At 46.5% G+C, this 25,288-nt stretch overlaps 1 protein-coding gene across 1 annotated transcript; it reads right to left on the bottom strand.

Moving 5' to 3' along the window:
* Window positions 1-981: 981 nt before the first annotated feature.
* Window positions 982-24,892, bottom strand: LOC139277103 (transcriptional repressor scratch 1-like). The gene is made up of 2 exons (XM_070895121.1): window positions 24,733-24,892; window positions 982-1,688 (listed from the first exon to the last, which is right to left on the bottom strand). The coding sequence occupies exons 1-2, from the start codon at window positions 24,890-24,892 to the stop codon at window positions 982-984; spliced, it is 867 nt and encodes a 288-aa protein (XP_070751222.1).
* Between the last annotated feature and the right edge of the window lie 396 nt (window positions 24,893-25,288).

Below are 25,288 nucleotides of genomic sequence, written 5' to 3'. Positions count from 1 at the left end.
CAGCACAGGATTCCGATGCCAACTTATCGGGTCGACCAAACAAAGGGAAACCTGCACAGGAGGCTCACATCAATTTAGGCAAACCGTTCCACACCATCACTGCAAGTGGGTTCTACTGTAGATTATTTCAATAAAATGGCGCAACATTGTTTTGTTGAAAAAAAAAATGATCAGCCTTAACTCACGCCGCTGGCTGGCGAGCCAGCCCCTTGGCAACACGCTTGGAAACGTTGCATTGTCTTCAGGTCAACGGGGGGAAAAAATTACCTTTTTAAAAAAAGTCGAGTACAATTCAATCGCCTTGGAAGATGCAATAAATATATCCCGTCCGTTAGCAAAGAGCAGCATAAAAAATACAGAGGTCATCTTTGCGTGAGTGTGCGCACGCACGCGTGTGTGTGTATGTGTGTGTGTGTGTGTGTGTGTGCGCCCGCACATGCCTTTTTGCACATGTTTGTGTGCCTGCATGCACATATGTCATTGCCATGTTCTGGGAGAGTGACTATACCTGTGCGTGCATACGTGTCCCTGTGCGTGTGTGTGTGTGTGTGTGTGTGTGCACCAGCACATGCCTATTTGCACATGTGCGTGTACCTGTATGTGCATGCACGTGTCTGCATGTTTATGCACATACGTGTGCGTCACAGTCATAATTGTTCCAGTGCTTTTTTTTTTCTTTCTTCCATCCTTGTTTTGGAGCGCAGATAAAACCAACAAAAAAAAAGGTATTTCCTGGAGCATGACAAAAATAAAATCTTCCTCGCATTCATGTCATGCCACAGCTTTGCAAGTTGAACTGGTTGCAATTTTGTTCATTGTTAAAAAAAGATGGAAGATCCAGCATATTTTTTTTGTAGTAATCTCAAGAAGTATTGCTTTGAGGTGGAGAGAAGGTTTTTTTTCCCTTTAAAAGGTGTTTTTAATTTCTTTTTTTTTGCCGCTCGGTCGAACCTTTTTTTTTTCCTTTGCGCCCCGACGGGCTCACGACTCCCCATCTTGAGAGCCCTTGAAGCAGGCCGACTCGTAGTGCTTGTTCAGGTAGGACTTGAGGGCGAAGGTCTTGCTGCAGCGCTTGCAGCGGAAGTGCTTGAAGGCCGAGTGCGTCTGCATGTGCGCCCGCAGGTTGGAACGGTCGGCGAACGCCTTGCCGCAGTGGGCGCAGCCGAACGGCTTCTCGCCCGTGTGCGAGCGCACGTGGCCCTGCAGCAACCAGGGCCGGCTGAAGGCCTTGCCGCACGTGCCGCACTTGTGCTTGAGGTCGTGGGTCAGCACGTGCATGGCCAGGGCGGGCATGGAGACGTAGACCTTGGAGCAGGTGGGACACCGGCGGGCCAGCTTGCTGTCCAGGCTGCGGTGGGTCTGCTTGTGCCGGCTGAGGTTGGACGAGGTGGCGTAGCTCTTGCCGCACTCGCCGCACGCATGCCGCTGGGCGGCCCGGGCCACGCTTTCCGCCCGCTTCCTCGAGCGCCCGTCCGTGATGAAGAAGGCATCCATGCTGTAGCCCTCGCTGACCGCCGCCTCCCCGTTGAAGTAGCCCGTGGTGAGCCCCGACTGCGGGCTGTCGGGCTCCGGCACCTCCGGATCCCCATAATCCTCGTCAACTTTGGTATAGGCCGGGTCAGGGGTTGTGAGACTGATCTCGGCTCCACTTTCATAGACCGACGGGGTGATGTAACTGTGAATGTATCCTAGAGACAAATGGGCAAGAAAATGAATAATTCATGAAGCACGCGTTATATAGTTGTCTGTGGGAGCTTGCTTGCGCGCAAATTGGCTGCCGTGTTTCCCACATTACAACAGCGACCACACTCCAAAAGTACTTCATTGGCTGTAAAGCGCTTTGAGATGTCCGGTGGTCATGAAAGGCGCTATATAAATCCCAAGTCTTTCTTTACTTTTTTTAAAGTCGAGTTGAACCCTAGAAGGCGGCTATTCGGCCCATAGTCCCTGTACCGGCTCTTTGAAAGAGCGATCCAAATAGTCCTACTTCCCTGCTCATTCCCCACAGCCCTACAAGCTTTTTCCCCTTCAAGTATATATTCAATTCCCCTTTGAAAGTTATTATTGAATCTGCTAAAGGGCAGTGCGTTCCAGATCACAACAACTCACTTTCTCACATTACAACAGTGACTACATACTTTATTGGTTGTAAAGCACTTTGAGAGGTCCGGTGGTCACCCCCTGTATTTTTTGCCAATTATCTTAGATCTGTGTCCTCTGGTTACCGATTCTCCCACCAATGGAAACAGTTTCTCTCTATCGACTCTGTCACAACCCCTCATAATTATGAACACCTCTATTAAATCTCCCCTTGAACTTTCTCTGCTCCAAGGAGAACAATCCCAGCTTCTCCAGTCAGCAATGTCAACATGTCATTTGAATAAGGCGTATTGTACTTTTTATTCTGTCAGTGTTGCAATCTAAGCTCTTTCCCAACTCTCTTTATCTATGTTCGCAGCAAGATGCATTTTCAATAGACAGACTCACATCTTCTGTGTTCCTAAACGTAAACTATTACGTGCTGTGAATGGGATTAACGTTATTCATTCACAGTAGTAGCCTGTGCCTGAGATTGCATGGACTGTCACTAATGAACTCTTGTCTACGCCTTCAGATGGAAAACAGCGCACTGTGGGGCCATGTCATTCACGCTAAAACTATTCATCAAATCTATTTATAACTTTGGAATCATGGAATCTTACAGCACAGACGGAGGCCAATCAGCCTATCGTGCCCTGTGCCTGCTCTTTCAAAGAGCTATCCAATTAGTCCCACTCCTCCACTCTTTTCCCATAGACCTGCAGGTTTTTCCTTTTCAACTATTTATCCAATTCCTTTGGAAGGTTACAATTGAATCTGCTTCCTCCACCCTTTCAGGCAGCGCATTCCAGATCATAGAACATAAGAACATAAGAAATAGGAGCAGGAGTCGGCCATTTGACCTCTCGAGCCTGCTCCGCCATTCAATAAGATCATGGCTGATCCGATCTTGGCCTCAATCCCACTTCCCCGTCTGTTCCCCATAACCCTTGACTCCCTTATCATTCAAAAATCTGTCTATCTCCACCTTAAATATATTCAATGGCCCAGCCTCCACTGCTCTCTGGGGCAGAGTATTCCAAAAATTCACGACTCTGAGAGAAGAAATTCCTCCTCATTTCCGTTTTACATGAGCGACCCCTTATTCTGAAACTATGCCCCCTAGTTCTAGATTCCCCTACCAGGGGGAACATTCTCTCGGCATCTACCCTGTCAAGCCCCCTCAAAATCTTATACGTTTCAATAAGATCACCTCTCATTCTTCTAAACTCCAATGAGTAGAGGCCCAACCTGCTCAACCTTTCTTCATAAGACAATCCCTTCATCCCAGGAATCAACCTAGTGACCCTATCATAACAACTCGCTGTGTAAAAAATAATTCTCCTCTCCTCCCGCTTGGTTCTTTTGCCAATTATCTTAAATCTGTGTCCTCTGTTACTGACCCACAACAAAAGCAACAAAAACTTACATTTATATAGCACCTTTCACGTAGTAAAACATCCCAAGGCACTTCACAGAAGCGTTAACAAACAAAATTTGACACCAAACCACATTAGACCCCTATTAGGACAGGTGACCAAAAGCTTGTTTAAAGAGGCAAGTTTTAAGGAGCGTTTTAGAGTTGGAGACATTTCCAGAACATAGGGCCTGGGCAGTTGAAGGCATGGACACTAATGGTGGAGTGATTAAAATCAGGGATGCGGGAGAGGCTAGAATTGCAGTAAATAAGGAGAAACTATTTCCAGTGGCAGGAGGATCGGTAACCAGAGGGCACAGATTGAAGGTCATTGGCAAAAGAACCAGAGGGGAAGATGAGGGGAATTTATTTTTATGCAGCGAGTTATTATGATCTGGAAGACACTGCCTGAAAGGGTGATTGAAGCAGATTCACTAATTATTTTCAAAAGAGAATTGAATGCAGTGTGTCAGCTATGGCTCAGTGGGTAGCACCCTCACTTCTGAGTCAGAAGGTTATGGGTTAAAATCCCACTCCAGAGACTTGGAGCATATAAATCTAGGCTGACAGTCCAGCGCAGTGCTGAGGGAGTGCTGTACTGTCTTTCAGATGAGATGATAAACCGAGGCCCCGTCTGCTCTCTCAGGTGGATGCAAAGGATCCCATGACACTATTCTGAAGAAGAGCAGGGGAGTTATCCCCGTGTCCTGGGCCAATATTAATTCCTCAACCAACATCACTACAACAGATTATCTGGTCATTATCACGTTGCTGTTTGTGGGAGCTTGCTGTGAGCAAATTGCTTACCGTGTTTCCTACATTACAACAGTGACGACACTTCAGAAAGTACTTCATTGCCTGTAAAGCATTTTGGGATGTCCAGTGGTCGTGAAAGGAGCTATATCAATGCAAGTCTTTCTCTTTTTCTTATCTCTACTTGAAAAGCAAACATTTGCGGGGCTATGGAGAAAGAGTGGAGGAATCTGACGAATTGGATCAAAGAGCACAGGCACGATGGGCCGAACATTGTGCTGTATGATTCTATTCTATGATTGAAAGCTTCAATTACGTTCTTCCTTTGCTCTAGCCTCACTGTGATCAAATCACTGCACTTGTCTCCTGCACATCACTCGAAATGGGTTCAATACCGCTGACAGCAACAGGGAAACAACCAAGGGCGAGTCTTGTGCCTGAGCCCCTGCCTGAGTTGCCAAATCCGACTTTTCCTTCTTCCCGTGCGATCACCGGGATAGGCCGCCGATACCACACTCCCGCGGGCGGGAAATATGGCCACCGTCGCCCGCCGCTAGTGGCGGGCAGTTACCTCTACCAGCGATAGTGCGGCTTCAACTGGACGAGCGGTGTGGGCACGACCTCTTCAGGCTCTGCTCCGCCCCCCTCGGCAGTGCCCCCTCACATTCCTCCACCCCCCCCCTCGGCAGTGCCCCCTCACATTCCTCCACCCCCCCCTCGGCAGTGCCCCCTCACATTCCTCCACCCCCCCTCGGCAGTGCCCCCTCACATTCCTCCACCCCCCCTCGGCAGTGCCCCCTCACATTCCTCCACCCCCCCTCGGCAGTGCCCCCTCACATTCCTCCACCCCCCCTCGGCAGTGCCCCCTCACATTCCTCCACCCCCCCCTCGGCAGTGCCCCCTCACATTCCTCCACCCCCCCCTCGGCAGTGCCCCCTCACATTCCTCCACCCCCCCTCGGCAGTGCCCCCTCACATTCCTCCACCCCCCCTCGGCAGTGCCCCCTCACATTCCTCCACCCCCCCCTCGGCAGTGCCCCCTCACATTCCTCCACCCCCCCTCGGCAGTGCCCCCTCACATTCCTTCACCCCCCCCTCGGCAGTGCCCCCTCACATTCCTTCACCCCCCCCCCTCGGCAGTGCCCCCTCACATTCCTCCACCCCCCCTCGGCAGTGCCCCCTCACATTCCTCCACCCCCCCTCGGCAGTGCCCCCTCACATTCCTCCACCCCCCTCGGCAGTGCCCCCTCACATTCCTCCACCCCCCCCCTCGGCAGTGCCCCCTCACATTCCTCCACCCCCCCTCGACTGTGCCCCCTCACATTCCTCCACCCCCCCCTCGGCAGTGCCCCCTCACATTCCTCCACCCCCCCCTCGGCAGTGCCCCCTCACATTCCTCCACCCCCCCTCGGCAGTGCCCCCTCACATTCCTCCACCCCCCCTCGACTGTGCCCCCTCACATTCCTCCACCCCCCCCTCGGCAGTGCCCCCTCACATTCCTCCACCCCCCCTCGACTGTGCCCCCTCACATTCCTCCACCCCCCCCTCGGCAGTGCCCCCTCACATTCCTCCACCCCCCCTCGGCAGTGCCCCCTCACATTCCTCCGTCCCCCCGTCCCCCCCTCTCAGCAGTGCCCTCTCACATCCAGCACCACTGCTGCCGGGAACAGTTGACAAATTAGCAAAAGGATTTGTCTGTACTGGTCAAGCGTTGTCCGGATGTGAGTTATACTGGCAGGGCAGCAATTGTTGCCCATCTGCAGTTGCTCTTGATTTTACGACTGAGCCCACTTCAGAGGGCATGAAGAGTAAAGCAAATAGTGTGGGATGAGAGTCACACACAGGCTATGCCAGGTGGTGGGGGGGGGTGGAGCGGGGGGGGGGGGGGTGGAGTGGGGGGGGGGTGGAGCGGGGGGGGGGTGGTGGAGCGGGGGGTGGGGGTTGCCCTCTCTGAGGGATGTCAGTCAACCAGTTGGATTTTTACAAGGCTCTGTCAGCTGTAATGGCCATTTTTTTTGTTTTGTTTCTGACATATAATGAAAGATTTGGATTTATATAGCACCTTTCACAACCACCGGACATCTCAAAGCGCTTTATAGTCAATTAAATACTTTTTGGAGTGTAGTCACTGTTGTAATGTGGGAAACGCAGCAGCCAATTTGCGCAAAAGCAAGCTCCCACAAACAGAAATGTGATCATGACCAGATAATCTGTTTTTGTTATGTTGGTTGAGGGATAAATATTGGTCAGGACACTGGGACCCTTCGAAATAGTGCTATGGGATCTTTTACATCCACTTGAGAGGGCAGACGAGCCTCGGTTTAACGTCCCATCCGAAAGACGGCACCTCCGACAGTGCAGCATCCCTGAGCACTGCACTGGAATGTCAGCCTAGATTTAGAAACATAGAAATTTACAGCGCAGAAGGAGGCCATTTCAGCCCATCGTGTCCGCACTGGCCGACAAAGAGCCGCATAGCTCTCAGTCAGCAGCCCTGAAGGTTACATATAAACCTATGAACAATGAACACTGACAAAGAGACCCAACCCAACCAGTCCGCCTCACACAACTGCGACACCCCTCACACTGAAACATTCTACACTCCACCACAACCGGAGCTGTGTGATCTCCTGGGAGAAGCAAATACCAGATATGCTCAAGTCCCTGGAGTGGGATATCTTATGCTCACAAATGACCATAAGATAGCGTTTCCACTCGTGGGGAAGAGCAAAACTAGAGGCCATCAATACAAGATAGTCACCAAGAACGCAAATAGCGAATTCGGAAGAAACCTCTTTACCCAGAAAGTGGTGAGAATGTGGAACTCACTGCCACAGTGAGTGGTTGAAGTGAATAGTATAGATGCATTTAAGGGGCGGTTAGATAAGCATATGAGGGAGAAGAGAATAGAGGGTGATGCTGATAGATTTAGATGAGGAAAGACGAGAGGAGGCTCGAGTGGAGCATAAACACCGGCATGGACTGGTTTGGCCGAATGGCCTGTTTCTGGGCCGTATACCTTGTGTAATCCTATGTAATAAGCTGCTGTGGCAGGATTTGGGCTCATGGCCATCTGCCTTGTCAGCCTGCTACTAAATCCAGTTCAAGAGAAATGATGTACGCAAGGTGCGCGGAGTGGGACAATTCTGAATCGGCAGCCCAATTTTGCACAGCGTCCAATTTTCTGTTCCCTGGAAGTCAATGGGATGCGGAGTAAAGCAGGCTGTCGACTGCTCCATGCTACTGGTGCAGACCAGGTTCACCGCCTTCTCTGGGATACAGTTATGGGATGCCGTCAGACTGTGCAATGCCAGTAATGAATGGGCTTAAGCATCTGCACGCTGATCCTGTGTCCTATATTTTTAAAATGCATTAACCCGTTTCACAAGTGGAAAGACTTGTATGTATATGGCATATTATCACATCTCTCAAAACACTTGATATACAGTGAATTGCTTTCAAGTGCATTGACTGCTGTTACGTAGGATCACGGCATTCACCTGTGAAAGCGGCAAACAGATTTCATAAGCACACATTAACACACTTGTTACTAATATCACACAGTGGGATTTCAGCAAACTACCAATGTAGATCCGGGAATATTTCCGGCATCAAGATTAATTATATTTATTTTTAGCTCACACAACACTCACTGTGCCAAGCTGCAGATTCCCTCCTGTTCTCTCCTGAAGTACTGCCTTTCAGTTACCTGATGGGGAGTGCGGTAGTCTAGTGGTTATGAGACAAGCAATCCAGAGAATGTGGGTTCCAATCCCAACACTGCAGTTTGAAAATTTGAATTCTGTTCATAAAAAAGCTGGTGTCCGTAAAAGTGACCATGAAGCTGTCGGATTGTCGTAAAAACCACAACTGGTTCGCTGATGTCCTTCAGGGAAGGAAACCTGCCGTCCTTACCCGGTCTGGGCCTACATGTGACTCCAGTCCAACACCAATGTGTTTGACTCTTACCTGCCCTCTCAAGTGGCCCAGCAAGCCACTCAGTTCAGAGCAGCTAGGATGGGCATCAATTGCCGGCCTTACCAGTGACCCTCATATCCCGAGAATGAATATATATTTTAAGCTACCAACTGTACTCTACTAGGGAGGTAGACATACCACAACAACAAAAACCTGCATTTATATAGCACCTTTAATGTAGAAAAACATCCTATGGTGCTTCACAGATGGGTTTTCAGACAAAATGTGACACCAAGCCACATAAGGAGATTATAGGACAGGTGACTAAAAGCTTGGTCAAAGAGGTAGGTTTTAAGGAATGTCTTAAGGGAAGAGGTTTTGAGGTTTAGGGAGCGAATTCCAGAGCTTAGGGCCTAGCAGCTGAAGGCACGGCCAACAATGGTGGGGCAAATAATGGGAGATGAATAAGAAGCCAGAATCAGAGGAACAGAGAATTTGGGAGTGGGCGTGGGGGTTAATGCTGGTGGAGATTATGATAGGAAGGGACGAGAGCATTAAGATATTTTAAACATAAGGAGGAGAATTTTAAATTTGAGGTGTTACTCGACCGAGAGGAAGTGTAGGTCAGCGAGGACTTGGTAATGGGTGAGTGATATAGAAAAATTTGGCAGTTTTGCAATCCCAAAGAGACTGTATGTAAAGTGCATACAGGTATAACAATACTGCCCTACAACCCTCCGAGATCTCTGCGCTCCTCCAATTTTGGCCTCTTGCACATTCCCGAATTTCATCACTCCACCAGTAGCAGGTGTGCTTTCAGTTGCCTGGACCTTAAACTCTGAAATTCTCTCCTTAAACCTCTCCGCCTCTCTTCCTTTAAGACGCTCCTTATAACCTACCTCTTTGACTAAACTTTTGGTCATCTGTCCTAATATCTCCTTGTGTGGCATGGTGTCAAAATATTTTTTTCACAACGTCCCAGTAAAGCATCTTCGGACGTTTTACTACATTAAAGGCGCTATATGAATGCAAGTTGTTGTTGTTGGATAGCCCTATGTTCCTAAAGAAACGGGGACAACGGTAGATGTTTATGTATGTCTGGTGATGTGTGGGGAGGAACTTTTCAATGAAAGGGGCAGCAAGCTTTTCAGCATTACTTGGGAAGGATGGTTCATGAGGTAGCATCATCTAATGGATGGAGCTGATAGTCTTTTCTCATCTCTGTTCTTGTACGTATACAAGTGTTTGGATGGATCTGGGAATTGTCTCACTCCTTCTCTCTACATTGTTGAGTTTGCGAACCCAAAGAGCGCTGACCAGGTCTCTCGTGGGGTGCGAGAACCATTAGTTTAGATTCAAATTAAGATTACATTTGTAATGTAAGTGCAGGAACAGGTTTTCCAATCCACCGGTACTGATTTAAAAAGCTAAAGCAGCAATAGATGCAACTGGGAGCAAGAAATTCATCAGAGATCGACATGAGGCATGAAAGCCATTTGGAATGATTGTAGAGTTCAGAAAGTTGTATTAAAATGCAGTGTTTTTTTCTACACTGGTGTAGTTCTTTATTAATATCTTTCAGAAGGAATGAAGGACCAAGGATGAGGAAGGAGGAGAGGAGAGCAGCAGCTGGACAAAGGGCCAATGGTGGCCACCAGAGAAAAAAGAGCTTGCATTTCTATAGCGCCTTTTCACGCCCTCAGGACATCGAAAAGTGCTTTACAGCCAATAAAATGCTTTTTGAAGTGTTGTGATGTAGAAAAAGCGGCAGCCAATTTGTGTACAGCAAGCTCCCACAAACAGGGATGAGATAATGAGCAGATAATCTGTTTTACTGATGGTGATTGAGGGATAAAAATAGGCTAGGACACCCGGGGTAACCCACCCTGCTCTTCTTCGAAATAGTGGCCACGAGATCTTTTACATGCACCAGAGAGGGCAGGCGGGTCCTCGGTTTAATGTCTCATCCGAAAGATGGCACCTCCGACAGTGCAGCGCTCCCTCAGCACTGCACTGGTAGTGTCGGCCTAGATTATGTGCTCAAGTCCCTGGAGTGGCCGGAGAGGACAAATGACAGTGAGAGGGGTGGCCCCATACTCACAGGTTTGTACAGCTGTTGCATTGTGAGTGGTTTAGCCAGTCACATGATGTTCACAAGACTCAATAAAACCCCAGTCCGTTGGGTCCAGGTCATCCATGATGAGGTGTGCAGTTGTGAGCCTGGTGGATGAACTGGTAATGTGTAGTGTGATTGTTAAACTTTTGTTAATAAACTAATTTGTTCTTAATAGCAATGTGTTGCTATGAATTCTTAAGCAAAGAAACCATGAAGCAAACACATTACACCTTGAATTAGGTATTCGGCCTGGAATCAAGCCCTTGTCCACACTGATAATGACAGTTCAATGCCTCTATTTCTTAGCGAGGCCCTTTAAAGAATTACCTCATCATAAGAACTTCGGAGGGACAAATGGGGAGGCGGGAATAATTCAACGTGGAGAGATAATTTAACAATTCACTATAATCTTTGCATAATACTAGAACAATTCATATAAATCCCTCCTTATGCTGTATGAAGAAATTCATCACAATTATTACAATGGGACTTGGCTACTGTTGTCATGTTGGATATTTCCCAATTTGGTCTCTGATTTGTTTTTTTTTGCTTTGCAAGACAATATATCCTCGTTAAATGGCCGGCACTAACTGCTAAGTTATCACAGGTGTTTCGCAGTGAGAGATCTGCAGTGTATATTTAAAACTGTGATGTACCGCAATCTGGTGCAGCTGTGAACAAGTTTACACAAACGGTTACAGTCACTAAAAATGCTGGGCAGTCTGGAGTAATTAGCCTGCGATCTGCCCGGGAATCACTGGACGTAGATTTTCATGATATAATCGCAGGTAAAACAAAGAAAGTAGCTGCATTTCTATAGCGCCTTTCATGACCTCAGGATGCCCCAAAGCGCTTTACAGCCAATGAAGTGCATTTTGAAGTGTAGTCGCTGTTGCAATGTAATGCTGCTAAAAGCTGCACAATGACCATCTTCATAAGGTTTTATGTGGATCCCAAGAACTACACATGGATTTTATTTGTCAAGGGCCTTGTACAATCCTGAGCAGTGATCTGACTTCTTTCACAGACCCATCATAATCCAACTCCATGCGCTTATAGTATATATTTCTTTAAATCAATTTGTTTATTAGTCTTTCTCGCTGCCTCGCTCCCTCCCTTCCCTGAATCCTGGCTGCAATGATATCCCAGAGCTGGCAGGGTGTCAGATAATGTCCAGAAATATGTGCAGCAGAGATCTGAGAGAGAGGGAGAGAAAGGGAGAGAAATGGGCTCTGTACCATATTATGCACATTACTGAACTAAAGATAGAACTTTGGAACAAGGGGTGAACTGAGGGACACTGAGAAGCATACAACCATCATTTGTGACATTATTGCCTTTATGGAAGAGCTTTTGGGCCTTTTTACATGTTATTTACAGCTCAGAAACAGGCCATTCGGCCCAATTGGTCTGTGCCAGTGTTTATGCTTCACACAAGCCTCCTTCCAACCCTCTTCCTACATTATGACACTGACATTGTAAATCTGTGGAATTCACTGCCTCAGAGAGCTGTGGAAGCCGGGACATTGAATAAATATAAGACAGAGATAGACAGCTTCTTAACCGATAAGGGATTAAGGGGTTATGGATGCAGGTGGGGAAGTGGATCTGAATCCATGATCGGATCAGCTATGATCTTATTGAATGGCGGAGCAGGCTTGAGGGGCCGTATGGCCTACTCCTGCTCCTATTTCTTATGTTCTTATGGCTACACTTAAAAATACTTCATTGGCTTAAAGCACTTTGGGATGTCCAGTGGTCCTGAAAGGTACTATATAAATGCAAGTCTTTCTTTTTTTCTTTCATTTTCATCTCACCCTATCACCATATCCTTCTATTCCTTTCTCCCTCATGTGTTTATCCAGCTTCCCCTTAAATGTATCTGTGCTCTTCACCTTAACCACTCCCTGTGGTAGTGAGTTGGAACTAACCATTCTCTGGGTAAAGAAGTTTCTCCTGAATTCCCTATTGGATTTATTAGTGACTACCTTATATTGATGGCCCCTAGTTCTGGTCTCACCCGCAAGTCTTCCCTGCATCTACTCTATCAAACTCTTTCATAATCTTAAAGACCTCTGTCAGGTCACCCTCTCGGCCTTCTCTTTTCTGGAGGAGAGAACCTCAGCTTGTTCAATATTTCCTGATGGGTATAACTTCTCAATTCTAGTAACATCTTTACCATTCTTGTTTTAACCTTCTCCAGTGCCTCCTGCAACATAGAGACCAGAACAGTGCACAGCACTCTAAATTTCTGTCGCTGCTCCCACAAACTTAGTCAGAATGCTGCAAGATTGCCAGAAGGGACGTTTTCAACTGCAGCTGTGCAGTGTGATTTTGCCATTAATGGCTCTCTTTTTTTTTTAAACTTCATAACGTTCAGGAGCGGGAGCTCTGGCTAATTTATTTTTCTTCGCTAGTCCAGGGCATTAAGAATAAATGTAGCACTCCTACTGCTGTCCCAGGTGAGAAAGAAAATATGCCCGATAATGGGCTGGAGACTAACTTCGAAACCGCGTAAAGCATCTCTCACTGAATCTGTAACTGGAGGCTGTGAACCCCTGCACAGAATCAGATGCACCCTTAGCAGAGGGGTCAACAACCAGGGGGCATAGATTTAAAGTAATTGGTAGAAGGTTTAGTGGGGATTTGAGGGGTCTGGAACTCACGGCCTGAAAGGGTGGTAGAGGCACCCTAACCACATTTTAAAAGTACTTGGATGTGCACTTGAAGTGCCGTAACCTACAGGGCTACGGACCTAGTGCTGGAAGGTGGGATTAGGCTGGATAGCTCTTTGTCGGCCAGTATGGACACGATGGGCCAAATGGCCTCCTTCCGTGCAGTAAATTTCTATGATTCTATGATTGACGCAGGTGTTAACCTGGTCAATGTACCGGGGGAAAGAGAGGCAGTAGGTAAAGATGGGGCAGGAAAGCAGAGGAAGAATCAATCGAGGAGCACAGATGGAGAGACACGTGTTCTTCCGCTCACCCAAAGCCGCAAGCAAATTTCCCCAGGGGGCGAGTGGGAAATGCAATCTGCCCTTGGATCACCCTGGCCCCCTTCCTGCCGGGAGATCCTCTTCTTTTTTGTTTGCAGATCTGTCAGAACCAAAATGCTTCACCGGTTACGCTCCACACTGCTGGATTTTTCTACTATTCCCAGGAATAAGCGGGATGATCCAAGGGGAAGCTGGATAAACACATGATGGCAAAAGGAATAGATGGAAGTGTTGAGGGGCTTAGATGAAGAAGGACAGGAGGAGGCCCGTGTGGACTATAAAAATCGACATGGACCTGTTGGGCCGAATGGCCTGTTTCTGTGCTGTAAATACTTTGTAATACTTTATTTTAAAAACAAATCTATTTTAGCAGTCTCCGGAAAAGCACTATGTGTAGTGCAATAGTGTCTTAAGTTTTCAAACAGCCTTTCAGGTCCAATAGGACATCCCAAGAAGCTGCGAAGACATCAAATCTTCCGCCCATCAGACGCTGGACATGACCCCTGCCATAAATTCAGCACCATGCACTGTTCACATTCTATATTTTCCCCTTACCAACATGTTACATTTATTGTTGTATCCTAATAATAAAATATTCTGCCATGATAGCGCAAGGTCCTATTAGACAGTTGACAATGTCTTTCGTTGTCTCCCATGAGGTCCTTCAGTCACGTGGAGAGACTAGAGAAGTTGGGATTGTTCTCCTTAGAGCGGAGAAGGTTAAGGGGAAATTTCAAAATTATAGGAACAGGAGGAGGCCATTCGGCCCCTTGAGCCTGTTCCGCCATTCAATGAGATCGTGGGCTGATCTGCAATCTAACTCCGCATACCCGCCTTTGGCCCATGTCCCCTCATACCTTGGTTAACAAAAATCTATCAATCTCCAATTTAAAATTAACAATTGATCCAGCTTCAACTGCCATTGGCAGAAGAGAGTTCCAAACTCCTACCAACCATTGTGTGTAGAAGTGTTTGCTAATTTAGTAGAGAGTTTCCAAATCATGAGGTGTTTTGAAAGAGCAAATATGGAGAAATTACTTCCACTGCCAAGAGGGTTGGTAACTAGAGGATATAGATTTAAGATAATTGGCAATAGAACCAGAGGGGGAGATGGGGAGGGTTTATTTTACACAGCAACTTGTTGTGATCAGGAACGCACTGCCTGAAAGGGCGGTGGAAGCAGATTCAATAGTAACTTTCAAAACGGAATTGGATATGTAAGGGATATATATAAGGGAATTGGTCAGTGCTTAACGCCCCGTTATCACCTCCCCCCCCCCCCCCCCCACCGGCGGAGGTGATAACGGGAGGTGCTAAGGAGGCCAATTTCTCTTTTTAGAGGAGATACTTAAAAAAAATTATTTCATATAATTTTGTTTCAAATTACTGAGGCCTGCTCACTATTGTGCCAGTTCCACTATTTTCACGATTGGAGACTGTGTAATGTTATTGGATGTCTCAGTTTAGGTTAATAAGTCAGAAAGTATTGGACGTCCTGAGGTCATGAAAGGCGCTATCTGAATGCAAGTCATTCTTTCTTTTCCTTTAATGAAACATCTACCCCAAGCTTTCCTCATAACTAGAGCCCGTCATCCCCGGTATTAAAATGTAGTTTTTAACTTAAGCTTTATATAGTTTGGAACTCTGTGTCCTTCATAGAAAAGGGCTGCTTTTTAAAAAAATATAAACACCCAGCTGCTGAGCCAAGGCCCAGAATGTAGGATAAGTAAGGTTCTAACCACCGCCCCTTGATATTCAACGGCATCACCATCACCGAATCCCCCACCATCAGCATCCTGGGAGGTCACTGTTGACCAGCCTCATAAATACTGAGCAGGTCAGAGGCTGGGTATTCTGTGGTGAGTGTCTCACCTCCTGACTCCCCAAAGCCTTTCCACCATCTACAAGGCACAAGTCAGGAGTGTGATGGAATACTCTCCACTTGCCTGGATGAGTGTAACTCCAATGACACTCAGGAAGCTTGACACCATCCAGGACAAAGCAGATCGCTTGATTGGCACCCCATCCGCCATCTTAAACATTCACTCCCTCCACCACTGGCGTACCGTGGCTGCAGTGTGCACCATCTACAAGATGCACTGCAGCAACTCACCAAGGCTTCTTCGGCAGCACCTCCCAAACCCGCGACCTCTACCAACTAGAAGGACAAGGGCAGCAGGCGCATGGGAACACCAACACCTCAACATACCCCTCTCAGTCACACATCATCCTGACTTGGAAATATATCGCCGTTCCTTCATCGTCACTGGGTCAAAATCCTGGAACTCCCCCCCTAACAGCACTGTGGGAGTACCTTCACCGCACGGACTGCAGCGGTTCAAGAAGGCAGCTCACCACAAACTTCTCATGGACAATTAGGGATGGCCAATAAATGCTGGCCTTGCCAGTGATACCCACGTCCCAGGAACAAATATTTTTTTTTATATGACCAAGGTGCCAAACAGTGGGAGAGTAGATGAAGTCAAACAGGAAATAAGAGGTTAGGAACATAGGAATTACTAGATGATAGAAAAGGCCAAGTTTCATCTAGTTCACCTTCCACTATCATGGTAGTCCCACGATACAATGATAATGGAGTTGTTGACTAATCACAGCGATTAATCTCTATCAACGAGTCTACAACAGACCCAGACACGAGGCGAGGAAAACCCCCAGTGGGGGAGAGCTTTGGGAACCCTGGTCCAAAGTCATCTGTTCCCCCTGAGTACGCTGCACTCACCACAAATCATGTCTCAAATTACTCATATACTGCATCACCAAATATTATTTTCTGACAGAAATCAACCTATTTTGCATGAACCAACACTATCTGCTTCCACCGTCTCCCTCGCCAACTTGTTCCAGAGATTGACCACTCGGTCACTGAAATAAGGTGAGTTTGGCCAAGCTTGGCTTCCGAAAGTTTGTCGATTGTCGGAGGAAGAAAAGACTGACAGAAGTAAGCAGCTCCTTACAAATTATAAGTGAGATCAATTAAAGTATCTGTACATTTTGTGGGGATGGCAGTCAGCTGTGGCTCAGTGGGTAGCACCCACACCTAAGTCAGAAGGTCATGGGTTCAAAAACGCCAGAAACTTGAGCACAAAAATCTAGGCTGACACTCCCAGTGCAGTACTGAGGGACTGCTGCAGTGTCACGTGAGATATTAAACCGAGGCTCCATTTGCTCTCTCAAATGGGCATAAAAAATCCTATTTTGAAGAAGAGCTGGGGAGTTATCTCCGGCGTCCTAGCTAATCCCTTACAAAAAAAGAAAGACTTGCATTTATATAGCACCTTTCACAACCACCGGATGGCCCAAAGCGCTTTACAGCCAATGTAGTACTTTTTGGAGTGTAGTCACTGTTGTAATGTAGGAAACACGGCAACCAATTTGCGCACAGCAGGCTCCTACAAACAGCAATGTGATAACGACCAGATAATGTTTTTGTTATGTTGATTGGGGGATAAATATTGGCCAGGACACCGGGGATAACTCCCCTGCTCTTCTTCGAAATAGTGCCATGGGATCTTTTACACTCACCTGAGAGAGCAGACGTCTTGGTTTAACATCTCATCCAAAAGACGGCACCTCTGACAATGCAGCATTCCCCCAGCTCTGCACTGGGAGTGTCAGCCTAGATTTTGTGCCCAAGTCTCTGGAGTGGGACTTAAACCCACAACCTTCCTGACTCGGAGGCGAGTGTGCTACCCAGTGAGTCACAGCTGACCCACTTTGCTGATGCTGGAAAGTTGAAGGAGGACAGCTGGACCGCGTTTGCCAACTCAACCACGACACAAGGCGGAGGGACTGCCCTTTAAAGGCAGAAGGAGGCAAGCCTTTCAGCAGCTTCATGTTGCAGAACCAAAAAATAAACAATCGTCCAGTGTCAAAGACAACTGCCAAGTTCAGTGAGAAAATTAATTAAACATTGATTATTTGTTAATGCTGCATCGTAGGGGAGAGATCAATAAAGCACTGAAACGGCACATGCCGGTCGAGGTATGGATGGAACCTTCGCCACAGGTATGTGGATACTAGTAACTGAATCCTGTTTATGTTTATGTTTGCTGTGTCAACGCGGAAGTAACTGCGCCAATGCTGCGCCTGGTTCTCCTGCTGAGTCTGAGAGGTCACGGGCCCGGAGCACTACCGTAACATGTGGTGTATAAGACTTGATTTGACGCCTCGTTTCTAACCTCACAGGGTTTGCGGCTCCTTGCGCCAGATTTTACGGTAATCCAGTCCATGTATAGCCAGGATAATAGATGGCTGACAGTGAGTTACATGGGGCTAATTAAATCGAGCATAAATTACAAGAATGAAGCTCAGGCAGTTTGTGATATCTGCAGAGCATTGTCATTGAATCACAGTGCTCACTGTCACATGATTGTGTATCATGTATCTTCCAGTTTATTTTAGAGTATTTTGTCTTGCCATTATGAAGCAGGGCATGTTGAGTGTAGTAGAGGCTGTTTAATATAGGTTAAAGGATTATGAAGATCATAGATAGCGACACTGAATGAATGAAATACATTGTTTTTATATATAGCGCCTTTCTCGATCTCAGGACGTCCCAAAACGCTTTACAACCGATGAAGTACTTTTGGAGTGTAGTCACTGTTGTAATGTAGGACACGCAGCAGTCAATTTGCGCACAGCAAGCTCCCACAAACAGCATGTGATAATGACCAGATAATCTGTTTTAGTGATATTGGTTGAGGAATAAATATTGGCCAGAACATCGGGGATAACTCCCTTGCTCTTCTTGAAAATAGTGCCATGAGATCTTTTACATCCATGTGAGAAGGTAGACGGGCACATATTGTGCTTTTAATATAGGAAATATTGATCCCTATGGCACCCCACTAGTTACAATTTGCCAACCTGAAAAATGACCCATTTATCCCGACTCTGTTTTCTGTTAGTTAGCCAATCCTCTATCTATGCTAATATATTACCCCAACACGATGATCTCTTATCTTGTGCAGTAACCTTTTATGTGACACCTTATCGAATGCCTTCTGGAAATCCAAATACACCACATCTACTGGTTCCCCTTTATCCACCCTGCTCGTTACATCCTCAAAGAACTCTAGCAAATTTGTCAAACATGAATTCCCTTTCATAAAACTATGTTGACTCTGCTTGATTGTATTATGATTTTTCTAAATATCCTTCTACTACTTCCCTAATAATGAATTCCACATTAATTCTACAAAGAGGGGAATTGGACAACAAACCGGAGTTTGGAAAAGCACTAGAGACGATGATCAAACTCACATTTGAAGATGTAGGTTTTGAGGAATGATTTAATCATTACAATGAACTGTTACATAATACCGGCTGACCTCCCGTGGAATTGCTCACAGTGATTTTGATGAGACCTTGTCTTCTAACAATAGCGGTGTTATCAATAAAATGTGACAGGGAATGTATGATGGGAAAGTGGTGACAGGACATGTGTCTGACCCTTACAGGAATTGAGTGCTCAACACAGAGTACTAGGTTAGTGTCAAACATGGCTCAATAGGAAGCACACTTGCCTGGGAGTCAGAAGATTGTGGGTTCAGGTCCCACTCCAGGGACTTAAGCACAAAAATCTAGGCTGACATTCTAGTGCAGTGCTAAGGAGGTGCTGCATTGTTGGAGGTGCCATCTTTCAGATGAGACGTCAAACTGAGGACCCGTCTTTCATAGAAACATAGAAAATAGGTGCAGGAGTAGGCCATTCGGCCCTTTGAGCCTGCACCACCATTCAATAAGATCATGGCTGATCATTCCCTCAGTATCCCTTTCCTGCTTTCTCTCCATAACCCTTGATTCCCCTTAGCCATAAGAGCCATATCTAACTCCCTCTTGAATATATCCAATGAACTGGCATCAACAACTCTCTGTGGCAGGGAATTCCACAGGTTAACAACTCTCTGAGTGAAGAAGTTTCTCCTCATCTCAGTCCTAAATGGCCTACCCCTTATCCTAAGACAGTGTCCCCTAGTTCTGGACTTCCCCAACATTGGGAACATTCTACCCACATTTAACCTGTCCCGTCCCGTCAGAATCTTATATGTTTCTATGAGATCCCCCTCATCCTTCTAAACTCTAGTGTATAAAGGCCCGGGAATCAGTCTGGTGAACCTTCGCTGCACTCCTTCAATAGCAAGAACATCCTTTCTCAGATTAGGAGACCAAAACTGAACACAATATTCCAGGTGAGGCCTCACCAAGGCCCTGTACAACTGCAGTAAGACCTCCCTGCTCCTATACTCAAATCAACTAGCTATGAAAGCCAACATACCATTTGCCTTCTTCACCGCCTGCTGTACCTGTATGCCAACTTTCAATGACTGATGCACCTTCCCTTTTCCTAATCTGCCGCCATTCAGATAATAGGTGGACATAAAACGTAGATGAAAAAGATCCCATGGCACTATTTCGAAGATGAGCAGGGGAGTTATCCCAGATGTCCTGGGCCAATATATAACCCACAATCAACATAACAAAAAACAGATTATCTGGTCATTATCACATTGCTGTTTGTGGGAGTTTGCTGTGCGCAAATTGGCTGCCACTTTTCCTACATTACTACAGTGACTACACTCCAAATGTACTTCATTGGCTGTAAAGCGCTTTGGGACGTCCAGTGGTCGTGAAATGTGCTATCTAAATGTAAGTCTTTTTTTCTTTTAGGTGAGCACTGCACACAGAGGAGAGGTAATCTTGACTTTGAGCACTGATGTAAAACATGTGATAGCGAATCGGCAATCCGTTTTACATCTCTTCCGATTTTTGTTCCCCAAGGGAGAGATGTGAAACGGGCCATTGATTCTCTATCATCCATTTTACCCGTCGCAAAAATTCAAAATTTACCCCCGGGAATGAAAACAGGGGCTGTGGGGGGAGTGGGGATCCATGGGGGCCGTCCCAATCTCTCACTGTAACTGAGGTGATCGGCAGAATCACCAGTGAAACGGGGGACAAGGAGACATGTTCAACTGTTTATGCCATTTCGGAAGGGCGGGGATTGCATCGAACCGAAACGGGAGATTAGGAGAACCCCTGCGGAAATTCCAGGTGCAAACATTTCCAGGTGGTGAGGCTCAGGGATGTTCGATAATCAGAAAAGGCCCAATGGGTAGCACTCTCAACTCTGAGTCAGAAGGTTGAAGGTTCTAAGTCCCACTCCAGAGAGTTGAACATAAAATCTAGGCTGATACTCCAGTGCAGTGCTGAGGGAGCGCTGCACTGTTGGATTTGCCGTCTTTCAGATGAGACTTTAAACCGAGGCCCCTCTGCCCTCTCATGTGGGTGTAAAAGATTCCATGTCATTATTGCGAAGGGGAGTTATCCCCAGTGTCCTGGCCAATATTTATCCATCAACTCGCCAAGGCTTCTTAGGCAGCACCTCCCAAACCCATGACCTCTACCACCTAGAAGAACAGGGGCAGCAGGCACAAGGGAACGCCACCACCTCCAGGTTCCCCTCCAAGTCACACACCATCCTGACTTGGAACTATATCGGCCGTTCCTTTATTGTCACTGGGTCAAAATCCTGGATCTCTCTCCCTAACAGCACTGTGGGAGCACCTTCACCACACGGACTGCAGCGGTTCAAAAGGCGGCTCACCACCACCTTCTCAAGGGGCAATTAGGGATGGGCAATAAATGCCAGCCTTGCCAGCGACGCCTACATCCCAGGAACGAATAAAAAAAAAACTAATGGCACTGAAAAACAGACTATCTGGTCATTATCACATAGCTGTTTGTTGGATCTTGCTGTGCATAAATTAGCTGCTGCGTTTCCAAAATTAAACAAGTGACTGCACTTCACGAAAGTACACAATTGGCTGTAAAGCGCTTTGGGACACCCTAAGGTTGTGAAAGGCACTAAATAAATGTAAATGTCCTTCTTTCTTAATATATTGTACACTATATAATGCATTAAACACCGTATAGAGTCACCGTTGAATAAACTCTATAATGCACAGTATGCAATATTTAATATATTGCAGATCACAAGATCCATTCAGTATTTAACAAGTGTTTTAAAGCATGTTGCATGGTATACTCTACACTACGGGGCTCATTTTCTGTACAGGTGTTGGTGACTGGGCACCTTACCATAAAATCACAGACAGCACCACCACCCCCTCCCCCCCCCGGCACCCCTCGCCTCCGATTTTCCGATATGTGCTGACATTGTCCGACTTTCCCTACTGCTGGTGCACATTTGAAAACTTCCCCCCTTTGTTACCCTATATATCACAGTGCTGTATGCAATAATGCACAGCTCTCTTCCTTTTAACCGTAGAACCAAGAATGTATCATTTTTTTTAGAGGAGCAAATCCCTTTAAAGGAATTCTGAGATGTGAATGCCATGTGTGTCGTTACATTAATAGGACAGGCTTTAGGCAGTGCAGCATTCATGCTAGTTCGTGTCGGCTTGATAAATATCAAGTACTAAGCTGATAAATAAAAGTCGCAATTTGCAGATTGCTATTTGAAAAGGTGTGAGCGGAGGAAGGGGCATTAATGGGTGCGGAGAGAGGGGTTAATCTTTGTGTATGTTCCGTGTAAATTGGATCTCTCTGCCTAACGGATTCATAGAAAGGAATGAGGGATTGGGGAAAGGAAGAGGGGATTTAAAAAAATAAATCCTGCCAGTTCAACGGGGTCCTTGCTGAACAGATGTAGAATAAGCAGAATAATACAACGAATAATCAGCGAGGGCAGAGAGCTGAATACAAAGCACAACAGGTATGACAAACGCCAGATAAAACCGGGAAACGCTGCATCCTCCCGCTATTTCACAAACTTTATATTCCAGAGGGGAAGACAGCACCCTCACTCCCTCTTACACTATAATTAGACATTATCATGTGAAGCAACTATCTATAGCAAAGTCTTCTGTCACTGTTCTTGTTTCCTCTGGGCTACCTCAAGCACAGAAAAGGATCATTATTTTTTTTAGTCAAATCAGCAGGAATGAATGGAAGTTGAAAGCTCAGTGTTTTTTTTTGTTCCAGTACTCCTCTCTTTGTCCTCTCCTGAAGGGACTGGTTTATTTTTCCTGGGATACGGTTCCAGAGGTGCGGGCAAACCGTGAGCCTGGATGGTGACGGGGTGAAATTGGGCTTTGCCAGTATCCCATAACCGGCTCTCAGTGAATCGCCAGTCCTGTTTTCCACCGCATCCAGTGTCCTGCTCCACTGACTTAACTGGCATGAAACGGGTCTGCCGATTCGCCGTGACCCCCCCCCCCCCCGCCTCCCCGAAGATCGAGTTCACCCCCCGACAACCAGAGGGGACATCACATTCAAGCTCGATGCATTCGTCATCCAACTTCTCTACGTATGCATTTCTCCTCGGGGGTCACTGGACAGTGATCAGCAGCAGGGACCCCTGCACTGTGTCTTCCCCAACTGTTGCAGCTACAATGTCCAACCAAGACCAGCGACCTCGGCACAGACTGGGATTTAGCCCTGCGATCTTCGGGCTCAGTGATTCACCAACAACGCCAACTTGCATTTATATAGCGTCATTACCTCAGTAAAATGTCCACAGGCGCTCGATTGTCTAACAAATGTTAACCCAGAGCCACACCAGGAGATATTAGGACAGGTGACCAAAAGCTTGGTCAAAGAGATTTTAAGGGGAGTCATAAAGGAGGAGGCTAACTACACTGACAGGGTAGCTCGGGGCAGTGTGTTCCGAAGCTGCCATTCCAGGGTTCACCAGCCACTATAATGTCTTGCTTTATACAGTAACATGGCACACATGGTTTCTTTCTCTTACCCAAACCATCCAGGCAAGCAAGTGGTCAGAGAGCAGGAGGAGGAGAAAGTTCGAGGAACAACTCAAAGACAGGACAAGTTAAATACTTATAGAATTCCTATCAGTCAACTCTGGTCCAGCCGTGGCTCAGTGGGTAGCACTCTCGCCTTTACGTTAGAAGCTTGTGGGTTCAAGACCCGCTCCAGGAACTTGAGCACAAAAATCCAGGCTGGCACATGCAGTATAGTGCTGAGGGAGTGCACTGTCGGATGCGATGTTAAACCAAGGCCCCATCTGCCCTTTCAGGTGGATGTAAAATATCCCATTTGCGCTATTTCCAAGAAGAGCAGGGGAGTTGTCCTGGGACAATATTTATTCTTCAATTAACATCACTAAAACAGATTATCTGGTCATTAGTACATTGCTTGTGGGAGCTTGCTGTGCGCAGATTGGTTGCCGCATTTCCTACATTATAACAGTGACTACACTCCAAAAGTGCTTTTGGACGTCTGGTGGTCATGAAAGTCGCAAGTCTTTCTTAATGGTGATGGTAGGGTCCTATATATAGTTGGTCTCTTGTTGCATTGGTTAGGGGATGGAGCAGAGTAGAGGGGTTAGCACAGGGGAAACCAAGGGCTTTGGAGAAAACCGCAGGACAAAAAATGAATAAACCATAAAGATTATTTGAGCTGTTCAAACCAAGAACTTATTCTCAAAATCAGATTCGGGCAATCAAATGTGAGCTCCAATCTAAAGACAAATGAGCTCACGTCACAAGCACAGTGACAAGACACCTTTGTTTGAAAGTAACTCGAGTGTCAGGGAAGACAAACATGTTGTTAGTTTTTGCTGAGAAAGGTGGGAGAGGAGGGAGAATTGAGCTGCCCGTACATTTCACACAGTATAAAAAAACATGATTTTTCATATCTAGAGAAAATTTCAAGTTTGAAATTTAATCAGTAAGTTACATTCTGATTTTTTAAAATTGTAATTTTAATAGGTTGAGAAGACATGTCATTTCTGGGTTATCACCTCGGCTCAGTATTGCCCCCATCAAAATATATATATATATTTAAAAAGACATGCGTAAAAATGTGAAGAGTCAGCAAACTCGATGTCCTATTTCTTTCGTGCAGGGAAAGCCTCACCTAAATTTAAAGGGAAAACGCTGCCCCTTTGTCTAGCTGGCGTAGCGAGAGAGAGAGACAACTCGTGGCGTTTTCGTACGGGTCATTGTTGACAATCTCACACTGACACATCAACAAGTTTTGAGCAGCTGATAGTCACAATAAAACGCGGCCCTTCCACCACAACCTTTGCCTGTCCCGTGGCCACACACACACACACACACAACCCCAGCACGGTCACTTCCCGCGTCCCTCTCCATCATCTCAACCCCTTGCTACCTAACTTTCACTGCCCACGTAACAGATTGGACAAGGGATGGATTTGTTCTGTATCTAAGCGGTGCTCTATAGGCGTGTAGCCTTGCATTATGTAAGATGCAGAGAGTACAGCGGGAGCAGACTGATGCACACGAGTGGATAAAAAGGATGCCCCCCCTTCCTACATAAGGCTGAAGCGCAGGAAAATTTAAAGACACTGTCTCTCTTTAAACATTCAGGGTAGCTTATTTTAAAAATTCTATAAATATATCAAATCAATCTGTGAACTCACCGTTCTCACTGCCCCGAACCCCTAAGCTCCCCACAGTGTCTGCGATGGACCTGGTTATAGCATACGAGTTATCAAGGTGGTGATCAGAAGCTGAAACTGCAGCAGAGCCAGAGTGGAACCCATCCAATTTCACCTTCTTAACCAGGAACGATCGAGGCATGATTTAAAAAAAACAAAAAACAGAAAACAAAGATCAAAATGATTAAAAAATAGAAAAGCCCCCACTGTGTTATTCCTTTTGCTTGTTATTGTCCTGAATTTTCAGCACTAGGAGAGCTCCACAATGATGTTGCACAGCCTGTGAAGGGGAGGAGGAGGGAGGGAGGGAAGAGGAGGAGGGATTGGCAAGACAAGCTGAGGTCAGCAAGCAAACAGCATTTATATGGAGCGCAGCCTTCTGAGATCAGGTGGTGCGTGGAAATGGAGCTGCTTAACTTTAATCCATCAACTGTCTCCAGAGACACACATCAAATTACATCTGAACAGTCTGTGCACACACGCGCACACACACACAATACAAGTGCGCCTATGGAAAAAAAATAGTCCTTCTTGCAGG

Source organism: Pristiophorus japonicus, chromosome 12 (assembly GCF_044704955.1).
Source record: "Pristiophorus japonicus isolate sPriJap1 chromosome 12, sPriJap1.hap1, whole genome shotgun sequence".
In the NCBI taxonomy this organism is placed as follows: domain Eukaryota; kingdom Metazoa; phylum Chordata; class Chondrichthyes; family Pristiophoridae; genus Pristiophorus; species Pristiophorus japonicus.
Note: the sequence above shows the minus strand (reverse complement) of the source record. Positions and strands in the feature narration are given on the sequence as shown.

What these genes read in the sequence shown, in the direction of transcription:
- LOC139277103 (XM_070895121.1), bottom strand. Translation starts at nt 24,892, where the DNA reads ATGCCTCGATCGTTCCTGGTTAAGAAGGTGAAATTGGATGGGTTCCAC. An exon ending in GGTTCGGGGCAGTGAGAACG is followed by an intron (nt 1,689 to 24,732) that starts GTGAGTTCACAG and finishes ATTTGTCTCTAG; the next exon opens with GATACATTCACAGTTACATC.